Source organism: Hemicordylus capensis, chromosome 3 (genome assembly GCF_027244095.1).
Source record: "Hemicordylus capensis ecotype Gifberg chromosome 3, rHemCap1.1.pri, whole genome shotgun sequence".
NCBI classification, from domain to species: Eukaryota; Metazoa; Chordata; class Lepidosauria; order Squamata; family Cordylidae; genus Hemicordylus; species Hemicordylus capensis.
Window position 1 is genome coordinate 74393078 of NC_069659.1, and position 26361 is coordinate 74419438.

Here is a 26361-nt window from a genome sequence, read left to right on the forward strand (position 1 = left end):
CCAGAACTCCTTGCTCCGAGCACACACCCATGACTTCTGCCCATGGAGCAAATAGTCATACATGCGACACAGGGTAACTCCTTTGAATGAATCTAGAAGTCTTACGGGACTATGGGAGGGAGGATGCCTATGGTTCTTAGGCTTATCTGAGTGTCCTCCAAAGCTTTGCCTATTATAGCATTCTCTGTGTATGCTCAGGAGCTGTGACTATCAGAGTGGTATCTCTTAATCACACTACTAAGTGTGATTAAGAGCAGTATCTCTTAATCACACTAATGAGCTGAGGGCACTCAAGAAAAACCTGGCCAGAATGACTCTTTTCCTGTCTTTGAATCAGAGGAATACACTTGGGCAGAGGCTTCTTGCTTGTAGAAATAGAGATACTGCCAAGATTCAATCTGGGGTGCAATGGGAATAGGTGGGCATGTCAACAATTGTTCTCAGGCATTCCCTTGGAATTATGCTGCCCATTGACATAGCATAATTTCATAGGTGTTCAAGGAAAAAATAGCAGCTATACAGAACTGGCTGCCAGGAAGATCTACAGTACTTCCAAAGCTGTTCTTGTCACTTTCCACAGAGATAGAGCATCATTTTTTCTTTTTTTTCTTTTTCTTTTTAAAAAGGACGCCTTTCATCACCACCAATCAACAGTAAGCTGCCTCCACAACACTTTACAAATTTCATACTCCTGCCCCCAAATGCACCAAAAGCCCTCTGCTTTCATTGCTTGAAAATGAATCAACACACAACATAGTGTGTCACATTACACAATATAGTGTCTTTCTAAGGAAGTTTCTACTAAAATGGTTACTTTCATTGGTAGAGAAATTTCTCATTGGCTGAGAACACCATGGAAAACATGGAAGGGAAGTTTCAGATGAGCTCTACACAGATAATCCCCCTCCCCTTGGCCTCGTGCGGAAGGGAGGGAGTTTGTCCCAGCCCTGCTCTGCACGAGGCCCAAGAAGCAGGCCAATAGGCCCTTCGTATCTGGGGACAGGGTTTCGGCCGTGGTCAGCCAATCCCCGCCCCAGCCTCCTCGGTTCGGGCCGAGCATTCCCCTCCCTCCCTTCCCTGGCGCAGAGCGGGTCTAGTGACTGGTCGCCCTCGTGGGCTGAGTAGGAACTTTTTGCTCCTGACGCATTGGCCACTGTCGGGGGGTTTTCTGCCTACTCCGTTCTGTGTCCCGGGTGTGTAGACAGATTTAGGCCAGTCACAATGGCAGTAACAGTGCGGGCGGGGTGGTAATTTGAGGGATAGAACATCGGTGAGCACGCTTGGATATTTAAGAGGTGCATTGGTCAATCACTCCTTTGTGGTCTGTGCGGCACGGGGAGAATTGATTGCCCTGAAACCGGCTTCAGGACTTCATCAACCTTTGGGCTGAGCAGTCTGGGGTGGGTGAAGACCTTGAAGTGTCCAGATCCTCTCTTACTAAAGCGGGGGTTGGCTTTGAAGGAATTGGGCAGGGTATACCTGCCCATTTCCCGAGCCAAGGTGTGTTGCCCAGTAGGGTGCTGGGTAGGATGTCAGAGTCCTAACCTGGTCCTAGTAGGCCCGCACTGTTCTCTAAGGGTGATTAATCACCTTGTGTTCCAGTCCGCAATGTCTTGTTGTTCCGGTTAATAAAGTTGTGGCCCTTTTTACCCATATCAAGTCTATGTGTCTTCTTGGGCTAGGGTCTGGGGACAACTAGCCACTTTGAGATAATTTGAAATATAGTTTTATAGTGAATACATATATGTATATATGTACATATATACATATATAGTGAATACATATGCTATTATGTAATGGCATGAGTCATGATCCACAGATTGTACTCAACTTTTCTTAAATCCCAGAGAATCTAAGTTTTCAACAAAATAAATAAAAAATCTCCCTTGGTAGCAACAAAAATATTTTTAACATCTTTACTCACCCTTATTGTTATTATTTTTTAATGAATGAATAGCTTTATTATGATCATTGATCACTGATTAGATGTACATACAAATAAATAATACTACATTCAGATAAGAATTCAGTCATACAGAGTACACCAACACAGAAGCCTCTTGTAGCAGCATCTAGGAAGTAGGGAGCATCCATAAGTTAGCTGTTGGTGGATCTTAACAGCAGCCTCACAAAATCTGGCGACATTGTAGGTGATAGAAAGTTTCTTATCTGCAAGAAGGAGTGTGGCATAAAATTCAGCAGTTCATCAGGAAAGAGTGATAGCAAGTTAAGAATACAATTACACAGGCTATCATTATAATAAAAGCAAAACAATAGCACATGGTGGATGGATTTGACCTCACCTGAGCCACAAGGGCAAATCCAACTGGCCAAAGAATTTTTCAAAACCTTCCAGATAAAACTGATGATGATAGGGCATCGTTTCTTGCTCTGACAAACACCCTGTGATGACTTGGTAGAGAAAATGACAGTAGGTAGCTAGCAGGTTCCTGGCTAAGGTCACCAATGGGCCAAATGGAGCTTAAATCATTCTGGTAGTCAGCGTCCAAGATCCTCTCTTTAAAGATCTCCTTGGCTTGATTGTAATCTAATAATGACAAATATTCATTAGAAAAGCCAAGTGATGACAACTTGCCCAATAGTGCTTGTGTCCAGGTGGACTGAAACCAATAGGCCAGCACAAGAGGGATTAGCCACAAAGGGGAGAAATGGATCTTGTACCAATAATTGAAGATTAAAACCCATGCTTTTGTTTCCACCCTCTGTAGGCCCATTTTCAACCTCAATGCTGTGTTAGAAATACATCGATAAGTCCTAAATTAGGGATGTGCCCGAAACGTTTCGGAGGCCATTGTAAAGGCCTCCGAAACGTTTCAGTACTGGGGTGGGATTTGGTGCTTAAGCAACGGCGGGGGTAGCATTTTAAGAGCAGGGGTACGCAAGTGTTGTAAATCCAGACTAATTACCCTAATTATGATTGATGATTGAGCTAATGGCTCATAATCAATAAGGAAAGACCAGAGATGGTATTCAATTTAATTTAAATTTTATTTACGGTCTTAGACCAAAACAGAAAACATATACCATCTGTGGATACAATTACATCTATACAATAATACATTAACATCCTAAAAACAGTTCACCTACATACATTCTGGAAGCAATATAACAAAACTTAGCTACAGAGTTAGAGTCTGATGTATCCTCATCTGAAAGTAAAAATTTAACAAGATATTCATCAGACTGGTTTGATAACCTACATATCAAAGGAAATATAAAGCATTTCCTTGGGTTTAAGTGTAGTTTATGTGGTTGATGGTTTCTACTTTTCCCGATCCAATGTGGTCTATGGTTTCTACTTCTCCAGATCCATAGCTAAAACAGTGTTCCTTCTATGGGATACCTTGGTATCTCCCTACTAATAACGCCAAAGGGAAGGAGTTAACCCTAGCTCTTGTGAATGCCTATCGGAATTTATTAAGGGCAATGGAGGACAAATAGTTAGCAGGTGAGAGAGCCATCTCAGATCTTATTCCTTTATAAAACTCTGGTAGAGAGGCCCAGTTATTTGCAACTCAATGGGGCTATTCTCACGATCAGCAAAAATTGGGCTAGGAAAGCCTTACCTGATTTTTGCTGATCATGTAAACCACCAGGCTCGCTGGCTTATAAGCAGCTAGCCTGCTTTTTTAGCCCTCCCCAAAGCCTGCATTTGGGGAGCAAGCGCTCCGCAAACCTGGGCTTTCCGATCACAAGTAGCCACAGCACAGCTCCATGGTGTGGCCACTCACGAGTAGACCCCCAGCAGGGAGGCAAAAAGCCACCTCCCAGCTCCAAGGGTCTCCCCAGTATGCCCTGTGCTCATGCACAGGGCATACTGCAGCTTCCAGGGGCCGCACGTCCCCTGAGCTCCCCAGCCCCCACCGGCTCTGTCACGGAGCCAGCAATCATATGGCCGGCCGATCCGGCTGCCCAGGGCTCCCTCCCCGCACACACTTCAAAACCGGGTCTCACTGATCGTGAGACCCAGCTCAGTATCTACCAGACGTTGTCTCACTGCACTTTTAGCATTTGCCTGGCCCAACTCTAACAGCTGTTCAGGAACTATTCCTAAAGAGGTAAGCTTATTGCTTACCGCTAAACACCAGATCAGCTGAGTAACAGCCGATAAGAACTCGGGAATTATCCCAGTTGGCCACAAGTGTACTCTTAGCCAAAAATAAATAATTAAGAGCCAAGCACATGATTCAATTTTTGGAAAACCAGCCTCCATACGCACGACCACATTTGGAGTGCATTTATTTGGGGTACCAAATAAAGTTCTCAGAAACCAAGGTTGATTTTTTTCTAGCATATCAAAATTTGAGTATGGACCCAATTTAATGCCATACAATAAATGAGGAATTACCTTGGCAGAATATAACTTTGAGGCTGTGGGGATAAAACCTGCGCCTTGCATTCTAAATACAGTAATCTATTAATTGCCACCACACTGCATTTTGCCAACTCAGCTACCATTCTCATATGCACATATTTCCTGGCATTTTGTTGAAAAACTACCCCCAGGTATTTTAATTGAGTGACCTGTTCTTATTGATGACTGTTCAGTGTCCATATACATTTCTTTGCTTTGTTCTTAAAACACATAATTTTTGATTTATCTTAATTAATTTTTAACTACACCTCATTACAGTATGAGGCTAGGACATCTAAAGCTCTTTTAAGCCCAACCCTGGTTTGAGATAAAATAACCGCCTTGTCGGCATACATCAGGATTGGGATCTTCTTATTGGCCGATTTGGGGGCATGAGTATCAGATTTCTGCAGGCGCTTGATCAAACCATTAAAAATTGAATAAGTAAGGAGCCAATACACACCCTTGACACACACCTTTCATCACTGGAACCGGGTTAGTAAGATTAGCAAAATCCAAATGCACTCTTAAGGAGGAATTCTCATGCAATTTAATGAGCAAGAGCAAAAGCCTTTGATCAATAGATGTATCAGCCAGTTTGGTCCATAATAGTCTTCTAGAGACTGTATCAAAAGCCATTTTAAAATCTACAAAGGCAGTAAACGGGTCTTTTACTGATCCTAATTTGTCCACAAGATATTGCAGGACTAAACAGTGATCTAGAATAGATCTATTGGAATTAAACCCTGCCTGCCAATCTTCAATTATATAGTCATGCTCCATCCAAGTGCAAACTTTGACACATACCGGGGCGTAACTATAATAGGGCAAGGTGAGACAGTTGTCTGGGGGCCCACTGCCTTGGGGGGGCCCCAGAGGCAAGTCACATGACTGACTCCCCCAGCCGCGTACCCGCCCGGGTTTCCTTCAGTTGTATTCATCCTCCGAAACTGATGTGAGTGTTAAGACCTGGAGCTACCAGAAGAGTATGTCTTTCTCTAGTACCATGAAATGACTTGCATCAGCCTCATTTAAGATTTCTTTACTTCATGAGCTGAGCTTCAGTGAGGGGAGGCCCATTTTAAAATCTTGTCTCTGGGCCTACTCCAACCTTGCTACGCCCCTGACACATACTGTAGGTGCTTAGCATAGTTTACTTATAATATTTTAAAGGCTGATTGGCCTATAGTTAGAAGGTTCTTCCATACTGCCTTTCTTGTAAATTGGAACCACGATAGCCGATCCCCAGTCACAGGGAAATTGAGCAGTTTGATCTATGTAAAACAAAGCAGCCAGCACAGGGGCCCACCAATCAATGTGCGCCTTCAAAAATTCTGAAGGAATACAATCATTACTGGGAGCTTTCCCGCTTTTCAACTGCAAAATCAACGGTTCTATTTCATAAGTGGAAACCAAAGGCTAATACGGTAAGATATCTATGTGAAAATCAATCTGGAGACATACCATTTGTTTGTTATAAAGTGTCTAAAAATGTACCTCCCATGATTCGGAGGTAATTGGACAGAGATGGTATACCAGAGATGGTATATATCTTAAGAAGTTTTAGGTTAAGGTTTTTGGGCATTGTCTCAAATTAGTATTTTAAACTAAAAAATATGTGGATAAATAGTATAAAGCCTATAGCAAATGCCAAAAATAACTGTGTAGTACTGTACATCCTCATAGCTAAGAAGAAGTGTGTTTTATATATGACACTACAGGCAAATAAAAGTCCTGAAAATGTTTAGCAGTATCCAATTTCCACTACCAAGAGAAACCAGCTTGACATATTTGATGTGGAACAATGGTTCTGTTACAGGAAAATCCATTTTTTTTGTTTTAAAAACATTTTAAATGTCTTATTTTACACTAGCTAAGATGGGAAAGCTACCTGCCCCAATTAATTTTCAATGTAATTTTTTTCCATGGAGGGACAACAAAAGGAAGAGAGCGAAGGGAGAAACAAGATTAACAAAAGAATGGATGTTAAATGCAGCTGCACATACTTAACCTTTGTTACAGTAGCGGGTAAAGACTAAGTCTGTACACCACCAGAAATATTGGATCAATGCCGATCCAATAATGATATGCAAAACAATTGGGGAGGCCGTCCTCCCTGACACTATTGGTATAGGTATGGGGGAGGCATTGACACAATATTTTTCCAATAATCCTTATCAGAAGCCAGCTTGGAGAGAGAGTCTCCAAATCCAGGCTGCAGACCTGGTTTTTAAGCACTATATCCCCTAAATTATGGGCTGAGGGGACAAAGACACCCCCCCCCCCCCCACGAAGCACACTCTGGGCTAGGAATGTGCACGAGCTGCTTCAGCACCTCCTTTGGGAAGTACCAAACTGTAGAGGGTGGTTGCAGCTGAACCAGTTTGGCGAGGCGGAGAGCAATTCACTTAAGGAACAGATTGTGGCACAGTTCCTTGCAATCTGAGTGTGTGGCATTGGCACACACTTGGCATCCGCACTTATGCTGTGCGTGCAGGCTGCAAGGAACAGAGCTGCAGCCCCGCACAGCCATTGTTAGGGCAAGCGCCGTGCCTGGAAAAGTGGCTGGGCAGCAGCAGAGCCAGTAAGAACCTGCTTACTGGCTCCTTAAGGTAACAACTGCTCCCTGCCCCGCCAGCCCTTGCATGAGCCATTTGTACACATCTCCACACTGGACCAATTTCAGGGGTGAAGTGTATAAAAACCACAGGGCTTGTTTTCACCCCAGTATTACTATATGAAGTAGAAGGATTTGCAATAGGACAACAAGGATTTTAGTCAAAATTCCAACTATCAGGGCTTCCTGCTATTGTAACCCTTACAATAATGTCAGCTCAGAAACAACAATGCCCAATAGTGGGCATAGCGGTCCAATATTTCTGTTGAACTGATATGCTTGCACAGCCCTAGTAAAAAGTTCTAGGCATAAGGGCTGAATTGAAGACTACACAAAAAAGGTGGCTTTGGTGAAGAATACTTATACCAAAACACTTCCCACACAAAAAGAAATTCATTCAGTTGATTCAGTATCTGGGGGTACTCAGATTGATGGTAGCAGAGACGTTATACAGTGACCCACTGGATGATGGTGGGCCATGTCTTTACATGAGGACAGGATACTTTGAAGTGGCTAAAAATAGTGGTGTCATGAGGCAGTAATATATCATAGACTAAGTAGTGTGGAGGAAAATTGTTAAGTAAGGGCAAGGGGATTGCACCAGATATGGAAGTGAATGGGAGTCCTAATAATTTTTTGAAGAGAGGCATCACATTATCTCAGTAATGAGGGCTTAATGATTTTGGCAGTAGAGTTCTGGATAGAGTTAAGAGGACTGAGGTGTGACAAGAGAAAAGAAGATTGCAGTAGTCAAGACAAGAGACTTGAGGATGCATTAGAGCTTTAGCCAAAAGCAAGAAGAGGAAGACAGAACTTCTTGTAATGTTATATACAGAATAATTGCATGACTTGACAACAAATGGAAGAGAGAAGCATAGAAGAAATTAAAAATAAACACTTTGTAGATGGTGGTGCTGTTTAAGTATATGAGGCAAAGAAGGCATGAGAGGAAAGGTGAATCTGGCTTAGCAAAATCTTCCTTTCAAATGTTTAAAGAATATTCTGAGTGGGGATAACTAGAAATTTAACCAAGATGTATAAAGACATAAGTGTATTTTTGCTTTTGAGGATTGATGCACAAATGGGGTTTATTATACTGTTAATAACATGTATTAATTGTCATGCCACCACATGGTGCTGAAGGCAAGGTACACTTTCTAAAGCCAGAAACTATTACAAACAAGCACAAAAGACAAGCAAAAGCACTATCAGTTTTAATAATTCATGTTTAAATCCCTGAAAACATATAAAGGTCCCTTCACCCATATTCTAACAAAGGGATAATTTAATGGTCATCCATATGCAGCTTTCTGCTTCTTGTTCGGTCAAACCTACAGAATCATCTCTGACATTACTAGCACAAGCTCTTCAATGAAGAGACCCAGAGCAGGGCTTCTATATAGAACCATTTCAAACCCTCTGTGATGTGTCCATATAGAACCCGCTGTGATGTGTTTAATGAATACTTTGTGGGGAAAATCTCTTGTATTTGGCTTACTTAGACTCCGTCTCCACAATTATTTTAGTGACTGATGTGTAGGTGTCCAGCGACTCCTCTTGTGTGGTTAGGTTGGATCAGTTCCAGTTTGTGACTCCTGAGGATTTGGACAAGCTGATTGGAATGGTGCGGCCTACTACCTGTGCTCTTGACCCTTGCCTGACATGGCTTAAACTGTCTGAAAGGGCAGTTGTTGTAAAAGGCTTGGTAGAGATTATCAATGCGTCTCTGAGGGAAGGTAGGATGCCTCCTAGTCTTAAGGAGGCAATTATTGGACTGCTTCTGAAGAAGCCTACCTTGGATCCCTCAGAGCAGAGTAACTACAGGCCTGTCTCCAATCTTCCGTGGTTGGACAAGGTAAATGAGAAGGGGGTGGCCTCCCAGCTCCAGACAGTCTTGGAGGAAACTGATTATCTAGACCCATTTCAAACAGGCTTCCGGGCTGGCTATGGGGTAGAGACTGCCTTGGTCGGCCTGATGGATGATCTCCAACTGGGAATTGACAGAGGAAGTGTGACTCTGTTGGTCCTTTGGGACATCTCGGCGGCTTTCGATACTATCGACCATAGTATCCTTCTGGAGCATCTGAGGGGGTTGGGAGTGAAAGGCACTGCTCTGCAGTGGTTCCGCTCCTACCTCTCGGACAGGTTCCAGATGTTGTACCTTGGAGACTGCTGTTCTTCAAAATCTGAACTTTTGTATGGTGTCCCTCAAGGCTAAGTATTGTCTCTGATGTTGTTTAACATCTACATAAAACTGCTGGGAGAGATCATCAGGAGATTTTGTTCAGGGTGTTATCAGTATGCTGATGACACCCAAATCTATTTCTCCATGTCAGCATCATTGGGAGAGGGCATAACCTCCCTAAATACCTTCCTGGAGTCGGTAATGGGCTGGATGAGGGATAATGAACTGAGACTGAATCCAGATAAGACGGAGGTACTCATTGTGCGGGGTCAAAACTCAGGAGACAATATTCATCTGCCTGTTCTGGATGGGATCACACATCCCCAGAAAGAACAGGTACGCAGTCTGGTGGTGCTTCTGGATCCAAGTCTCTCCCTGGTGTCCCAGGTTGAGGCAGTGGCCAGAAGTGCCTTCTATCAGCTTTGGCTGATACGCCAGCTGCATCCGTTTCTTGAGATAGATGACCTCAAAACAGTGGTACATCTGCTGGTAACCTCCAGACTGGATTACTGTGATGTACTTTATGTGGGGCTGCCCTTGTACATAGTCCGGAAACTACGGTTGGTTCAGAATGTGGCAGCCAGGCTGGTCTCTGGGTCATCTAGGAGAGACCATATTACTCCTTTATTGAAGGAGTTACACTGGCTGCCGATATGTTTCCGGGCAAAATACAAGGTGTTAGTTATAACCTATAAAGCCCTAAACAGCTTGGGCCCTGGGTATTTAAGAGAATGTCTTCTTTGTTATGAATACCACTGCCCATTGAGATCATCAGGAGAGGTCTGTCTGCATTTGCCACCGGTTCGTCTGGTGACTACTCGGGGACAGGCATTCTCCATTGCTGCCCCGAGGCTTTGGAATGCGCTCCCTAGCGAAATAAGAGCCTCCCCATCTCTGACAATTTTTAATGTCTTTAAAGATGCATCTGTTCACCCAGGCTTTTAACTGATACTGTTTTGATTGTTTTTAATGTTGTTTTAGAATATTGTTTAAAAAAATTTAAATTGTTGTGTTTTAAATTTCTTGTTTTTGTTTTTAACTAATGTTTTAATGTTGTTTTTATCTTGTTGTAAACCGCCCAGAGACGTAAGTTTTGGGCAGTATAAAATATGTAAAATAAATAATAATAAAAATAAATAATAAATAATAATAAAATATAAAATAAAAAATAATAATAAAATAAAAATAAATAATAAATAAATATCACCACACACTTTGCTTTTAAAATATGGGCAAATCTTTGATAAATGTGCAACTTGTGATGATAATGTTGTGTTTTGTAGGCCAGGTCTTTTAAACATCAATGAACCTGCTGCTCAGCCATGGCTTGCAGATACATGGCCTAACACCGGGAACAATCACAATGACTGCTCCATCAACTGCTGCACATCAGGCAATGGAAACAGTGATAGCAACCTTACTACATATAGTCGACCAGGTAAATGTTGCTTGTTACATTTCTTTGAACATAATCTCCACTGTTTCATGCTTTACTCCCTATAGTATTCAGCCTACCACTCTTTTCAGTTGTGCTTTTGGAATCGATTGTGCTGCTTTGACCCATCATATGTCCATACATTCTATCCCCTTCAAGAGTTCCTGACTTATCACAGTCATGTATACTGCTGAAGTTTTTAGCTTCTTTGAATGTCTTGTCTAACTGATGACTTATTGCTCCTAAATATGGAATTTCTGATCCTAGACCTGTCAATATTTAAAGAGACAAGTCCCTTCCAACTCTAAAATGCTGTGATTCTGTGCTGTTGTAGTTTGCTTCTCTAAATGGGGGGTTGGACTAGGAGATCTCCAGGGTCCCTTCCAAATCTATTATTCTATGAGATATTTTATACTAGTCCAACCCTTGTGGGGCAACACGTCTTCTTCCAACCTGCCTGAATTGTCATCATTCACAATGTCTTATACTTTTGCTAGTCAGACACAAACCTATCTCTGTGTTCATTGAAGCTGAACTAGATAGATACTTCTGCCTCTTGTTCAGTCAAATGTGCTGTATCTTGGTTTCAGAAGACCTCTGAACACATTTCTGTCTGACAATTTTATTTATGAAGTCAAAAGAAGGCTGAATCACAAGCAAGTGAATACTACTGTACTTCCATTCATAGATCTGGAAGACACAGTGATGTGTACATCAGGTGTATTCTTGATTATGAATGCCTCTCACTCAAAAACAATCCTTAGCTGTAAATCTGAGATTAGTGAGCAGATACTGCTATCAAGGGCTTTGGCAGAGGAGGTGCCCCTGGCTGTCACCTTCCTAGATAGAAAAATGTTTATGGAGGAATCCAGGGCCCAAAGATAAATGCTTTCATATGGTAATTTGACATCAGTCACAGACAGTGACTCCTCAGGACAGATTCAACCTCCTGAGCAACTGCCTGTGTAAAGCAACCTTCAGTTTTGCACTGTTTTCATTAGTGTTTTAGAATCTGGAATTAAATTTATTTATTTATTTTATATAATGTCCTTCTTCCAAGGAGCTCAAAGAAACAAAATGCATCTCTCTTCTTTCCCTCATGTATTCTCACAACTAAGGTGGGCTTTTTGAGGTAGGCTAAGCTGAAAGAGTAAGAGCCAATGTGCTCAGCAGCACTTTTTGTACTGGACTTCCAGGATGAAGTCTGATCCTCAACACCAAGAGGGGGCCTCCAAATATCCTGGGGGACCTCCCTGCAGCACTGATCTTGGGATGGGGTCTGAGAGCCAAGCGCTGAGCGGGTCTCTGTGGCAGCTGTGGTGGCAGCGATTCCTTAGCCATAGGTCCTGGGCTGGGGCTGACCAGGCCTGCTGGAGACCTGAGCAGCCGAGCCACTTCAGCAAACCTGTACAGTGTGACTCATGAGTGTCGCAAGCCTGTGTCTAGGGCTTGCGACTCCTGTGTTGCACTGCACAGACACACAGAAGCAGCTCCTTTGCTCAGGCCTCCAGCAGGCCAGGCCCAGGACTTATTCTCACCACTCAGCTCTCAGCCCCCACCCCTGGCCATGCAGACAACATGCAAGAGGAGATTGGCGTGGCAGGGGTGGGTGTGGCAGTAGGCTGCAGAGAGCCTCCCCGAGATATTTGGAGGATGCCCCCGGGGCCAGAAGAGCAGCAGATATGTTGTACGAAGTGCAAGACAGTTCAGGGTTTTTCCCTTTAAAAAAAAAAACAAACGGTTTTCATGGTCTTTAGTGGCCTCGAAAGCCCTTTAGGTCTAGGCTGCAAAATTGCCTAGGTGCACCACTGAATGAGCTCCATGGCTGAATGTCTTTCCCAGGTCCTAGTCCAACACTCTAAACCAAAGTCTTTCCCAGTCCAACATGCTAAATATTAATTGTCTCTTTATTACAGTTCAGGTTTCAAATTTAACTTGTACTTATTAATTTTTATTAATTTTTTACATTTTATATCCTGCTTTTCCTCCAAGGAGCCCAGAGCGGTGTACTACATACTTAAGTTTCTCCTCACAACAACCCTGTGAAGTAGGTTAGGCTGAGAGAGAAGTGACTGGCCCAGAGTCACCCAGCAAGTATCATGGCTGAATAGAGATTTGAACTCAGGTCTCCCTGGTCCTAGTCCAGCACTCTAACCACTACACCACACTGGCTCTCAGCCATATTGTTAGAAATTAACTTCTGCTTCAAAAACCAAGTCACTTACAGTAGCTGTGCATAAAAGATGTCTTGTAAAGTACCGGTCATAAAAAAATGTAACTGAACAATTTTTCCCCTTTTCCTTTAGCTGATTGTATAGCAAATTACAACAATCAGCTAGAGAACAAGCAAACAAACCTGATGTTGCCTGAGTCAACAGTTTATGGTGACGTGGACCTAAGCAACAAAATCAATGAGATGAAGACTTTCAATAGCCCAAATTTAAAAGATGGAAGATTTGTCAGCCAACCAGGGCAGCCTACACCTTATGCCACCACACAGCTCATTCAGTCAAATATCAGCAATAATGTTAACAGTGGCAGTGGAGATTCAAATGAAAAACACTGGAAGCCTTCTGCACAACAGAAACAAGAGGCGGCACCTGTTCAATACAACATTATGGAACAGAACAAATTAAACAAAGGTAAATAATATGTATGTATGTATGTATGTATGTATGTATGTATGTATGTATTTGATTTCTATACCACCCTTCCAAAAATGGCTCAGGGCAGTTTACACAGAGAAATAATATATAAATAAGATGGACCCCTGTCCCCAAAGGGCTCACAATCTAAAAAGAAACATAAGATAGACACCAGCAACAGTCACTGGAGGTACTGTGCTGGGGGTGGATAGGGCCAGTTACTCTCCCCCTGCTGAATAAAAGAGAATCACCACGTTAAAAGGTGCCTCTTTGCCAGGTTAGCAGGGGTATTCTTTTTCCTGCTTTACATGCTTAAGAATTCTTAAGCCTCTAGTTTTAGGTTCTCAGCTGGTGCAAACAAAAAGACTCCATGCATTAAAGTCTAACCACAGTGATTTAGACCATCAGGATCCAATTATTGGTTACTGAAGTCTAAAACTTGTCAGGATGAACCAAGCACTGTGGTGCAATCTAAACTCCTTTGTAGATTTAAAAATTCCCAATTAACAATGTCAAAGAGCTAATTAGCACTACAATAATCTTTGGAGATTGGATTTATTCTAACAAATAAGCAGCTGTATCTTAAAAGTGAATCAAATAAAATATATTTTCATATAGCTTAGATTAATTTAAATTTAATAATAACAAATGAGTGATTGGTTGGTACTGAGAATACATCTTTAATTCATAAAGCAAATGCAAGGTACAGGCTTTACACTCACATTTTAAAATAGGTCAATCCATTCTTCTTGTGGTGAATGGAGGCTAATTAAACCTACATATCCCTGTAAATGACTGGGACGATGCATATAAAAATCCATAAGATTGTATTATGGTAGACACTGGAGAGATAGAACTAGACTGATCTGATTAATATTAGCCTATTGCTCACATTCACCATCTTGCTTTCAGTTCTGGACTAAATTTGTTGCTCTGGATCCATAAGCTTAAAATAAATTGATTTCAGTGTGAACTTGCAACATCAGAATGTGCTTTCTGGCCTTAAGGGTACATTTCTCTAATGCAATGTGTGGGATGTAGAAAAAGTGATGTGTTTTCTTGCTATTCCTTCAGGCTCCCGTGTAGCTTGCTTTAATAACTTGATTTGCAAAATGCTGTCCCTAGGAGCTGGGCTTCCTCTAACTTTGAACTTTCTGCACACATTGTAGCTCTCTCTGTTGGTCACCTAGTGATATTGAAAAGGTAAAGGACATGTTTCATTACAAAAGGTTGATTTAAGGTTGATTTAATTTATTTACTACCTGACCTACTTATCCACAGACTGGCTCAGAGGCCACATAAATCTGACATGAATGCATAACTGTTGCAGTGGTGAAGGTTTTTAACTATATTTTTGCTGTATATTTTTCTACATGTTTGAAGATAATTTTTGCCTCAAATTAGTGTGTGTTTGTGTGTTCATTCTCTTTCTTTCTCTCAATGTGTGTGTGTATTCTCTCTCTTTCCCTCCATTCTCTTTCTCTCTCTCTCTCTCTCTGTGTCCATTTTGTGTGTGCGCGTGTGACATTAGTATGAGCATTAGAACTGAACTTTTTAGAAGAGACTCCTTAATTTGTTAACAGTTCTAGATACATACTAGCTGAACCCGCACAGAGCATCTGTGTGGTAGTTTACTTACTTTTTGGAGTTTTGTTGCGAGAATTTGGTTGGTTGCTCAGTTGTTTCTTGAGTTTCCGATGTGTCTTGTTTGGATGGGTGGTCAAGAAGACTGTGTGGGGGTTGGGGGGGGGCAGGGGGGGGCTTACCAGAAGCTGGACTACACAGTCTCCAGTTTTAGTTTTGCAGTTGATGCTGGCCCACACAGGGTTTTTGGAGGTGGGATGACAGGGATCTGTGGGTCTCTGCTGCTTGGCAGAGTTGCTGTGTGGAGCTGTCCCTGTTTCTATCTCATGTTTTTTTTGGAGGGGGGATCTGTTCCAAGCTTGAGGGGGGAATGGCCAGCGGCTGGCCCTCACAGTCCCCTGGTTTTTGAGTTTGTTCTTTGATCTTTTTTTAAAGGGGAGGTGGTTGCGCCCTCAGTTCCCAGCATTGTAGGCAATGCTGACCCATACAGTCCCTTTTTTTGATTGGTTGACTGGGCACCTCTTTTTTTGGATCGGTGGTTAGGAAGACTGTGCTGTAGTTTACTTACTTTTGGGGGTTTAGTTGGGAGAATTATTTTGGCTGGTCCTCCCTTTGTAGCCATGCATTGCACCATGTTCCCCTCTCCCCGCCCACAACTGTCTCATTCGCTTGCTCTGTCTTTCCCCACAGCTCTCTTGCTCGCTCTGTCCCACCCACCCACCCGCTTTTTGAAGGAGTGACTGGGAGTGGTGGTTTTTTGTTGTAGTTGTTGGTTTTTTTCTTTGAGGTGTGGGGTGTTACAGAGTGGCTGTGCGGGAGGCGAGCAGGGAACAATGGTGGGAAGAAGGTTAACAGTGGGCCCTCGCAGTTCCAACGGTTTTAATGGCCCTCACATGGCCCTCTCAGACGATCACACACTGCTATAATTCAGTGGATTTACCGTAGCTGTCCCCAACATCATCTTTGTCCATTCCTTCTGTTAGCTTAGCCGCCCACAGCCCCGTTAGCAGTACCTGTCCTGCACAGAACAAATGGGCCTGTTTGAAAGCCAGGCATGCCATTTCTACCGTTCGCACATTTCCCGCCACTTGCAGAGCAGATAACTAGCCCCAGCCACCCCGGGTTTCCTGGCCGATTCCGGCCTGCCCTTTCCCACATCCCGCCCCAGCCGCTCCCTCCTTCCTGCTCCTGCAGCCTTTCTTTCTCTCCCCTCCCGAATATGCCAGCTGCCCTCCGTTTGCCTTCTTCAGTTTGCCTTTCCACCTCGGCCGCCCCCTCGTACCTTCCCTTGCTGCCTTTCTTCCTGTTTCTTTCCCTTCCCCGTTTTCTTGCCTCTGAATCCTTCCCTTTTCCCTATGTCGTCCTTCCTCTGCCTCTGTTTGTCCCCCAAGTCATTTTTGCTGATCCCAGATCCCGCCAGCCTCCCTCATTGCTGCTCACTCCCCAGGCAATACTTCCAGGCATCCAGACGACTCCGAACATAGTCCTCAACCCGGTCGTCCGTAAGCGAATTATATATATAGATTGTTGAGGGCTGGTTTGTTATTTATTCTGTGTGTAAACAGATGTGGCATGTGGGACAGCGGAATCTAAGAAGACTGAGCAAATGCTAGACAAAATATTCTGACATGAGATTTTTCATTTTAGTCTATCCTGCCCCCTTTTTTTCTAAGCTTGATGTTATCATAATGAACAATATCTACAGCAGGCTGTATTCTCTGTGGATTTTGGGAGTAGCAATATTCTCATGTTGAGTTTCCTATTTTATAAGCCAAAACTATCTTTCTGACAATTTACCTCCAACTTCTGTAATGAGAAATAACAATTTTGATGAGCTCTACACTATGTGCCCATTTCACATCCTGTTCCTATTTCATATTCCTTTTTCACATCCAATGGCTTTGTTTATTATTTCCTTTTATTTGCTCCATGAAATGAAAGTCCACTCCTGGTAACATGCCTGTACATTCCCAATATTTCTTAAGTAAAAATGCAGTGAATTTTCTGATGAATATTTTTTCATGTAAAATTAATATGTTTTCCAAATCTTGGATATTTTTTTAAAAAACATTGCTATAATTTAATTAAATTTTAATCTAGATCCTTGGGGAGAGGATATGAAACTCCCTGTAACTGCCACAAATGAAGAAACATGTTTTTTTACAGCAGAATTCCTTGTAAGTGAAAATCTCCACTGGTCTGATGCAATTACTGCCTTTGGAGAGTGTTCTAGGAAGCATGTGGAGTGCCCTCTGCAGTGTATATGAGTGACAAGATGGAACATGTATTCATCTCAAAGTACACTCCTCCTTTTGCTCCTTAAAACCCACTATACCTAATTTTTGCTGTAGCCTTTGTTCATCACCTTTTTGTTTTGTGCACACACAAAATCTGGAGATTATATTGGTTTGTATTGGTGGACATGTCGAGTTATGGCAGGAAATGCCCCCGTATCCTCAAGAAAATCTAGCATGAGTTGAGCTGTATAAGGATTGAATTCTGAACAGAATTCTTGATCCTGAATTCATGATTCATTATCCTACATGATCCTGTATTTCATCTGTAATAACATATATTTCCCACAGGTAATTTCTTGGTGACCATCCTAAAAACAAGAACGAGAATTTAAATTAGAGCAGGCCAGCAAAGCCCTTCATTTACTGAAGAACTATTATTCTGTATTCTGGTAACCTGGAAGGGCACATGTGACTGACCTGCTTGAGGGAAATATAATCTTCTTTTATTAAACTTCACAGATTACCGAGTAAATGATAATGCTCCAACTATCCCATACAATCAGACATATGATCAGAATACAGGAGGGTCCTACAACAGTTCAGATAGAGGAAGCAGTACGTCTGGTGAGTAAACACTAGAGTCTCGCACATATTTTTGAAATGCTGTGAGGCTTTATTCATATTTGAAATAATATAGTATTAGCGGTGCCAATTATTTGAAAAATTCTGTACATTTGACTGAAGCTGAGCCAAAAGTGGGTGGCTGAGTTTGGCAAGCTTTTGTTCCATTCAAAAAACAAGCCTCAAAACAAAAAAACCCAACCCTATGATTTTGGGAAGGGCCCCAAAGGGGCACCATGTTTTTGTCAATGGGAATGCTTTGGCCCATTGTCGAGGCAACAAAGCTGACCCTCCCTGTCGTGTAATATGTGTACTGTCCAAGTAGAGTGAAAGAGGTGCCTGATCCAACCAAAGAGATGAGTGTGCAGAAGCAAGCTTCTAACCTTAAGCCGTGGTTCCACCATCAGGAACCATAGCTTGATTTAGTTGTATAATGAAAGGTGCATCAAAATATAGATGCAGCCTATCCACCCTGAATTGTTTTCAGTGGGAGGCACATTTGGATGTGCATCCAGATACTCATCCCAGAATGTCGGTGTAAAGTGCATTCTATTAAAAGCATTGCAAGGAGGATGGATGATATCTGCACTGAGATATGCATCAGATCCCCTTAAATTGGATGTTTGTCCAATTTAAGGTTCAGTTCCTGATGATAGAGATAGATGTTCAGAGGTTTTCTGTGAGCTGCTCCAGTATAGGTTGAACCTTCTGTTGTGTGTTCCTGTATTTCATCCTTAATAAGAGCATATATTTTTCATATATAACTTTCAACACGTATTAATTGTACTTTGATGTGTTTAAACTGCAGTTCCTAAGTGATAAACATGTAGAAGTCTTCCACGTGCCAATCTCAGTTGATTCAGGGAACCTTTGTTGCCACAAGGTGCTGGCAGTTTCATTGTCCACTAGTGCAGCATGACAAGTCAGGTAGTAGCCAAGGCAACTGGGCAGAAGCATTCATTCTTGCCTTCCTCCATTTTGAGTAAGGGCAGTGTAATGGACTTTGTGGCTGTCAATGATAACATTATATAGATAAATATGATTGTCTGTTTGGCTCAGGGGCAGGGCCACCATTGGACGAACGGGTTCAAAGAACACGGGCCATTGCCAATCAGGGGATGCACCTTGTGTCCCCAGATATGCTCCCCGCATCTGACATCAGACATCAGACACGGGGGCATGATTTTGCTCCAAAAAATGGCCACACAGCCCTTGTTAGGAGTAACATCGGCTAGCACTGCGTTCACACTCTCCCACTCTGGCCAGGCTGCGAATGCAGCGCTTGCCGACTTCACTCCCAAATGGGGCTGCACGGCCCCATTCGGGAGTTAGATTGGCCAGCGCTGCGTTCACAATCTTTAAAAGGCAGGGAGAGTCACTTTGTCCGCACTGAGAATGCACCACGCGGCCCTGTTTGGGTGTGATGCCCTGCCCCTTATGTATGACGTATGATGCAGGGGACATGGTGTCTTGGCTCCCTCCACGTCTAGTTTGGTTCCATGACATTGTCATGCTGACTGCCTTATCCCTGATTACCAGGGCTCATATAGAAGCCAACAGATATTTGGGCTTCTCAAACAGCACAGTTTTGAAAACATGGTCTGAAACCCTGCTTTCTGGGAAAGGGTATAGCAATAGCAGTAGCAATAGCACTTACATTTATATACCGCTCTATAGCCGAAGCTCTCTAAGCGGTTTACAATGATTAGCATATTGCCCCCAACATTCTGGGTACTCATTTTACCGACCTCGGAAGGATGGAAGGCTGAGTCAACCTTGAGCCCCTGGTCAGGATCAAACTTGTAACCTTCTGGTTACAGGGCGGCAGTTTTACCACTGCGCCACCAGGGGCTGGTATGTATATCATCATGAGGCACTGTAGTGTAGTTTATTTCCTTTTAAGTCTAACAGGAGAAATTCAAGCAGCAGATTTAAGGCTGTGTTTATTGAGCATACTTATCCCATTAGGTAGTTGGACTTCCGAGTAAACATGTATAAGATGCACTGTGAGATTAGCAAAAATTACATTACAACTTGCAAATGGGTATAAGATTTTAGGTTTTTTATTGGGTATCTTTTTACTTTTATTTAGATATGTTGCTTTAATATATGTTCGATTTTTTAAAAAAATGCATAGCTAAAGGTATGCATAGCATGCAATAACAAAGAGAAATATTGTTATGACGTGGGAATCTATTAGGGGAGATTTTGTAAATAGCATAATTACTGTGACATTCTTACTTGCACGATAGGGAGTTTTCTGAATGAGAGAAGTGCATTTCTGGTGAAAAATAAGAAGAGTTTGAATTTATTTTTATAAATACTTTTTTTTTTCTTATTAAGAATGGTGATGGGACCCAAAAGGTTATAGAAGTAGGTTATGCACATGCACTGACATTTCTGAGAGACCCATTTCCCACACTGAATTGAAAGTAATTCCTATGCATATATTTCAAATATTCAAACTTCAAAAAATGTGTTTTATTGGAATTTAAAATAATGCCTGCAAATATTGTGTGTGTGTGTGTGTGTGATACCAAAATGCAAAAGCGCCTGCATAATTGGTCTTATCCCCCCCACAAAGCTGCTCAAATGGCTATAGTGTGTATCATTCTACTGTAAACCCTAATTTTCTGTGAAGAGTGGCTGAAAATATTTGTGCCATACTTTCTTCTCCAGCCTTTATTGTGGGTTGTTTTAGTTCTTCCAGTAATTATTTTCAACTGCACCTGCCATTTGGAATAAATTTAGTAATTTCATTGTGCCTAAAACATTTCAGTGGACAAGTACAAATTACACGTATTCATTGACTTAATGCAACAGCAGAACTTTAGATCATATCTGTATCATATTGTGTGTTAGGCTCCAGCAATTAAATAACAGAAAGATACTTAGGAGAATATATATCTCATTTGTTTTAGATGATAATCTGTAATGCAATTAATAGCTGTAGGAAGATTACTTTAATTATATTGCTTGTAAAGTTCATTTATGGTTTTAATGTTTTTATCCATTTATTCATGTTATGAGTACTTTATTAATTACTTTGTTAAAATGCACTACAGCAAAATGTGTACAAAAGATTATTTGGACTGAATGAAAAAAAAACAATTATGAAACGGCACAGTGTCTGTGTCTAGTATTTACCGGTTAAAATGCTTACTGAGTTCAACAAAAGGTAACATGCGTACTAAGGCTTCAGTTGTTCAAAGTATTTAATTTTCTTTTTAAGTCCGGTAAGCATGTGAATCCTCATTCAGTTAACCAAGGTCACATGATTAGATCTCTTATAAGATTATAGCTTGAAGGACTGTCAACAGTTTATTCCAAGTTCTGAGATATAATGATATAACTGCATTTCTTCATAGGGAGTCAAGGGCACAAGAAAGGTGCTAGAACACCCAAGGCATCAAAGCAGGGTGGCATGAACTGGGCAGACCTACTTCCACCTCCCCCTGTACATCCTCCCCCCCATAGTAATAGTGAAGATTACAGCCTATCTGTAAATGAAAGGTAAGATAAGATAATGATTCATCAGAAAATATGTTGCAAACCAAAAGGCCCAGATTCACCTAATAAAAGATTTGTGACCTCACAGTGAATAATTGATTTTAGTTCAACTAAAGTTAAAAAATGACTTAAATATCAATGTTTTCTACATTCTGCATTCCATTTTCTTAAATTAATTCTTAGCTATGACCAGGAAATCCCATGCGGTGCCACCAGCAAGAATGTTTCTACAGCAGGATGACCTGGAAGAAGAGGAAGAAGATGAACGAGGTCCCACACCTCCAGTTCGGGGAGCGGCTTCATCTCCAGCAGCAGTGTCCTATAGTCATCAGTCTACTGCCACACTCACTCCTTCCCCACAAGAAGAACTCCAGCCTATGCTGCAAGATTGCCAGGAGGAAATAGGCCACTTGCAGCATCCACAAGATCGGAGGTATGCTACCAAATTATGCTCAAAAATAAACACAAGTAACTTCCTTTTGGAAGACTAATACATTGGATTAGAAGACTTACTAGTTGTACAGGGGGGTTGACATTCATTAGTGTCCAGTAGTTGGAGGTTTACCTAGAGAGAGACCAGGGTGGAGAGGGGAAATAAAATAAATAAATAAATAAACTGTTCCCAAGGCTGCTGATCTGCCAATATAATTTACACAGAAGTGCTTCTAATGTTGTACTTTGAAGAATATCATCATCTCATATGGATGCACAGTCAGTCATACAAAAGATAAAGCAGCATTATTAACAAGTTGACCAAAACTGTAGTTGCTGTGGTGGCACACTGATTAATGTTTCAGGGATGGAGGGGTGACTTTTACCTATTTCCCTTTCCCTCTGCTGCCCCTGCTTGTGAGCTTCCAAGAACCACCTTACTGGCTGCTGGACCTTTGATTCTCAGCTCGATTGACCAAGACAATTTTTATATTTTAACTGTGAGAATTTGTTAGATTCAATCAACTATTTGATGAGAAAATTCAAAACTTTTAACAGTAATATAAAGAACACTAATTTTTGCTTTTGTGTTCAACAAAAATGCGATTGTCAAAGATAATTTTTGATCTTTTAAATCCAATTCATGTTTTTAAGATCACTGGTAGCTTTAACTGTTGCATAATTCGGTGGCTAACACTGGTCATTCTCAGATTTTTGTGGACAATGATGGCTAATTATCAAGCTCCTTCAATTGCTGTTAATGTTTACTTGCTCATATAATACATACTCATAGGAGTAAATAATAGATATGTATGTATTTGGTGTATATAAAATATACTCATAGGAGATCAGAGTAAAATTTTGTAGGACTAAACTTGGAATAGTCTTTATCTACAGCAATAGTCTTAGCCAAAAAACACATGCCTCAATTCAAGAAAATAATGAGCATATGAGCATTTTGTTAGTTATGTAATAATAAAAGATAACACTCTGTAACTCTGTAGCTATTTCTCTAAATGCAGGCGTCAACCTGTGAGTCCTCCACCACCTCCAAGGCCTATCTCTCCACCACATACGTACGGTTACATTTCAGGACCTCTTGTATCTGACATGGATACTGATGCACCAGAAGAGGAGGAGGATGAAGCGGACATTGAAGTTGCCAAGATGCAAACCAGAAGACTAGTTTTGCGTGGCCTTGAGCAGACACCTGCCTCAAGTGTGGGAGATCTGGAGAGCTCTGTCACAGGTTCCATGATCAATGGCTGGGGTTCAGCTTCAGAAGATGACAACATCTCAAGTGGACGGTCTAGCGTTAGCTCTTCTGATGGATCCTTTTTTACAGATGCGGATTTTGCACAGGCTGTTGCTGCTGCTGCAGAATATGCTGGTCTTAAAGTAGCAAGGCGTCAAATGCAGGATGCTGTGGGAGGTGAGTTTCATTTATGTTAATATCATGGATTTATTTATATTAATATCATGGATTCTCATCAGATATATGACTGGCCATAACATGTCCACATTACCATTATTCCTGGAAGACTGTTTCTATGTGAATCCTCACAACACACTATGGTTGCATACCTAAAGACATAAGAAACCTCTTTTGAGTATATATCCACTGGCAATTAGGAGAAAGAGGGTTAAATCCAGACAAGAATAAGTGGAAGGAATTTTCCTGCATCTTCTTCCCCATTGTACCTCACAAAAACACTCCTGAATTTTGAGGATAACTTGTGGCCCCTGCTTAAAAAAAGGCACCTTTTTAATATGGTGATTCTCTTTATTTAGCGAGGGGGGAGTAACTGGCCGTATCCACACACACCCCCAGCACAGTACTTCCAGTAACTGTTGCTGGTGTCTATGTTTTTAGATTGTGAGCCCTTTGGGGACAGGGAGCCATTTTATTTATGTATTATTTCTTTATGTAAACCGCTTTGAAAACTTTTGATTAAAGTGGTATATAAATATTTGTTGTTGTTGTTGTTGTTGTGAGCTACAGGAGGAGGGAAATCTGCTGAAATCAAGATGAGGTATCTTGCATGGGCAGAATTCCCACAAATGCAAGGTGGCTCTGACTGAGTGCAGTTGGACGTATAGTTTTCAGGGTATGTATTTACCCTCGATACAGAAACAAAGTAGTAGTACTTCCAAAGGGCTGCAGCAATGAATGATAATATTGCACAAATCTAAACATGCCTCTTATATTAAAGCAACTTTATGAGATAAAGTTAAAAATCCAAAGTTTCATATGCATAGAAGTAATAAGAGTGAAAAGAGGGTGTGGGTGTAGAGGATTGGATCTTGAAAATCTTTTCACTTACCATATCAGGAGGATTTTTTATTTTTAGTAGCATTTCTGTTTTCAATGTACCCCACTTCCCTCAGTCTTTAATCCAATTAATCCTTATCCAGAGGTGTTCTTAACCCTCGACTTTGGGGCTGAAGTCCAGGGCCTCCACACCCATTGGGCCCTCCCAAGTCATCTTTAGTCTGTCCTGGGTGGTGTGGTTTGTGCCTTCAAGAACGTAGGTGTTAAAAACTCATTCTTAACTGGCAGTGGTGAGGGTCCAAAGACCTTTAGGTCCAGGCCAAAATTACCTAGGTGTACCTCTGTCATCTGTCTCCTTTAGGAAGAGGTTAAGGTTTTAAACATAGTGGAACCAAAATTCAGAGGCTTCTTAAAGGTTAAAAAAATAGCATTATGATTTATTACAATATAAGGTATAATGCTGTAATCACTTATTAAATGAACACAAACTGTAAAATTAAATATAAACTAGTTGAACTTCCTATACAAACCAATAACCAATTCCCTAGCTCTTCCCTAATGTTACCCACATCTGATACAGTACTGGTGCACTGTTGCTTTAAGAACTGCTGTTCTTGTCAGTTGGAATAGAATCTTCATAGTTCTACCCAGGGTGACCTCTTCGAATGAAGACCTCAAGGAATCCTGATGCCTTCTTTCAAGGCCTCTTCCAAGCTAGACCCCATCCAACAATTCCTCGTTCTCTTTCCATATGCAAATAGTATTTGTGGAGGAACAGGTAATCAGATTCCAGGAGAGTTCAGGAGTACTGCCATTCTACAGCCAGTCATATCCTTAGGGCAGGCAAAAAGAGCTGGAAACTGTTTTCCTTATCTCTGGCCTGGTCTTCTGCCTTCAGCCCTCTTCCCATGGCCAGTGTTCCCTGGTTGAGTCTTCTGCCCAATCTCCTCTCTGAGCTCTCTTCCAGTCTTCTATATAGCCCTTTACATAGAACTGTAAGGCCTCTATCCTTTATCTATGCACTCATAGATTTGATTCTGGTCAATTTCTGACCAATGATACAGAATACTGTACAACTGATCGATCCTCTTAAGAGAATTTTCCGTCCTGTAGCCCTTATCTGTTGTAGTGAAGACACTGCTTAAACCTGTCAGCTTTCTTTCCTCCCTTAGTAACAAAAATGGCTGCTTATCAGTCTTAGTATCTACACTCGAAAGAGTCTAGATCCCAGTCTTTTACATAGTTCCCAGGCTTATACAAATTCGTTGTTGCCATGTTAGCAATATTTAGCCTCTTTATGTAAAGAAGCTAAATAATAGCAAAAATTTTGAGAGTGGATTCATGGTTTGTCATTGAACTATCATATGCTACTAGAGAATCTACACTCAGAGCACCTCAGAAACATCAAAGCCCAGTAGGGTGGTTGGCACTCTCTGTGCACTACACCACCATTCACTCTGGGCCACCCCAGGGGCCCCCCTCCCCAGTGCAGTTATGGGGTGCTGAAAACTCCATTATTCCCTATGGAGAAAAACCTTAAAGATGTGTAAACTTCAAAAATCACTTAAAAATCAACCCTTTGCCCAATTCCTTTCAAATAATTCTGGTAGCTTCCTTGCCACCCTTGGGCACTGCCACCCACCACACTCCACTCTAGACCACCCCTTTTCCACTGACGTGAAGCCATACATTGGCTGGAATCCTCATTATTCCCTATGGAAAATTCAAAATTACTTTAAAAATTCACCAATAATCGGAGGAGTGTCTGATTGCCTTGGGATTTGGTGGGCCACCCCACATTTGTGCCCCTAGGTACTCCACATAGGGGATAATGGGCTGGTCCATGTCCCATTATAGTCTATGAGAAAAATAATTTAAAATATTTCAAAAAAATCATAAAAAAATTGTAGGAGTGTCCGATTGCTTCAGGGTTTGGATGGCAGTTGGAACCCATGGGTGCTCCACAATAGGGAATAATGGGCTGGTTCAAGTCTGGGAATAATGGGCTGGTTCTCATAGGGTATGAGAGTTTCCCCCCAAAAAAATTTGTAAAAAAATTGTACGAGTGTCCGATTGCTTTGGGGGGTTGAGTGGTAGGCACCCATGGTTGCCAACTACCACCCCACCCACTTTAGATCTGGTTGGAAATGGTTCAGTTTAACCCAGTTCAAGTTTAAATTAGAACCTAATGGCTCGAACCTAATGGCTGGTTCGGTTTGAATTTGAACCATCAAACTAAACTGATTTGAATTTGAACTGGTTTGCACATCTCTATTGGTGGGTAAAACAGCCCTTCTTTCAGTACTTGGTGCATCAGCCCACCTCAGATGATGGGTCTACCTGGATAGACCTCTCATCCAAGGCAGGCTGATGCGCTAAGTCCAAAGTGGAGGGCTGGACTATCCGCTGAGCTTGATTGATAGACCAGCTCTCCCTGGAAAAAAGCAC

General features: G+C 41.8%; 1 protein-coding gene across 1 annotated transcript in view; it reads left to right on the forward strand.

Moving 5' to 3' along the window:
* ROBO1 (roundabout guidance receptor 1) overlaps positions 1–26361 on the forward strand; it is a 927259-nt gene that overhangs the window by 866745 nt on the left and 34153 nt on the right. Inside the window, 7 exon segments of the mRNA XM_053306810.1 lie at positions 10461–10615; positions 12919–13254; positions 17598–17702; positions 21068–21212; positions 21393–21413; positions 21415–21642; positions 22664–23073. Of these exon segments, the coding sequence (XP_053162785.1) occupies positions 10461–10615; positions 12919–13254; positions 17598–17702; positions 21068–21212; positions 21393–21413; positions 21415–21642; positions 22664–23073 (1400 nt within the window).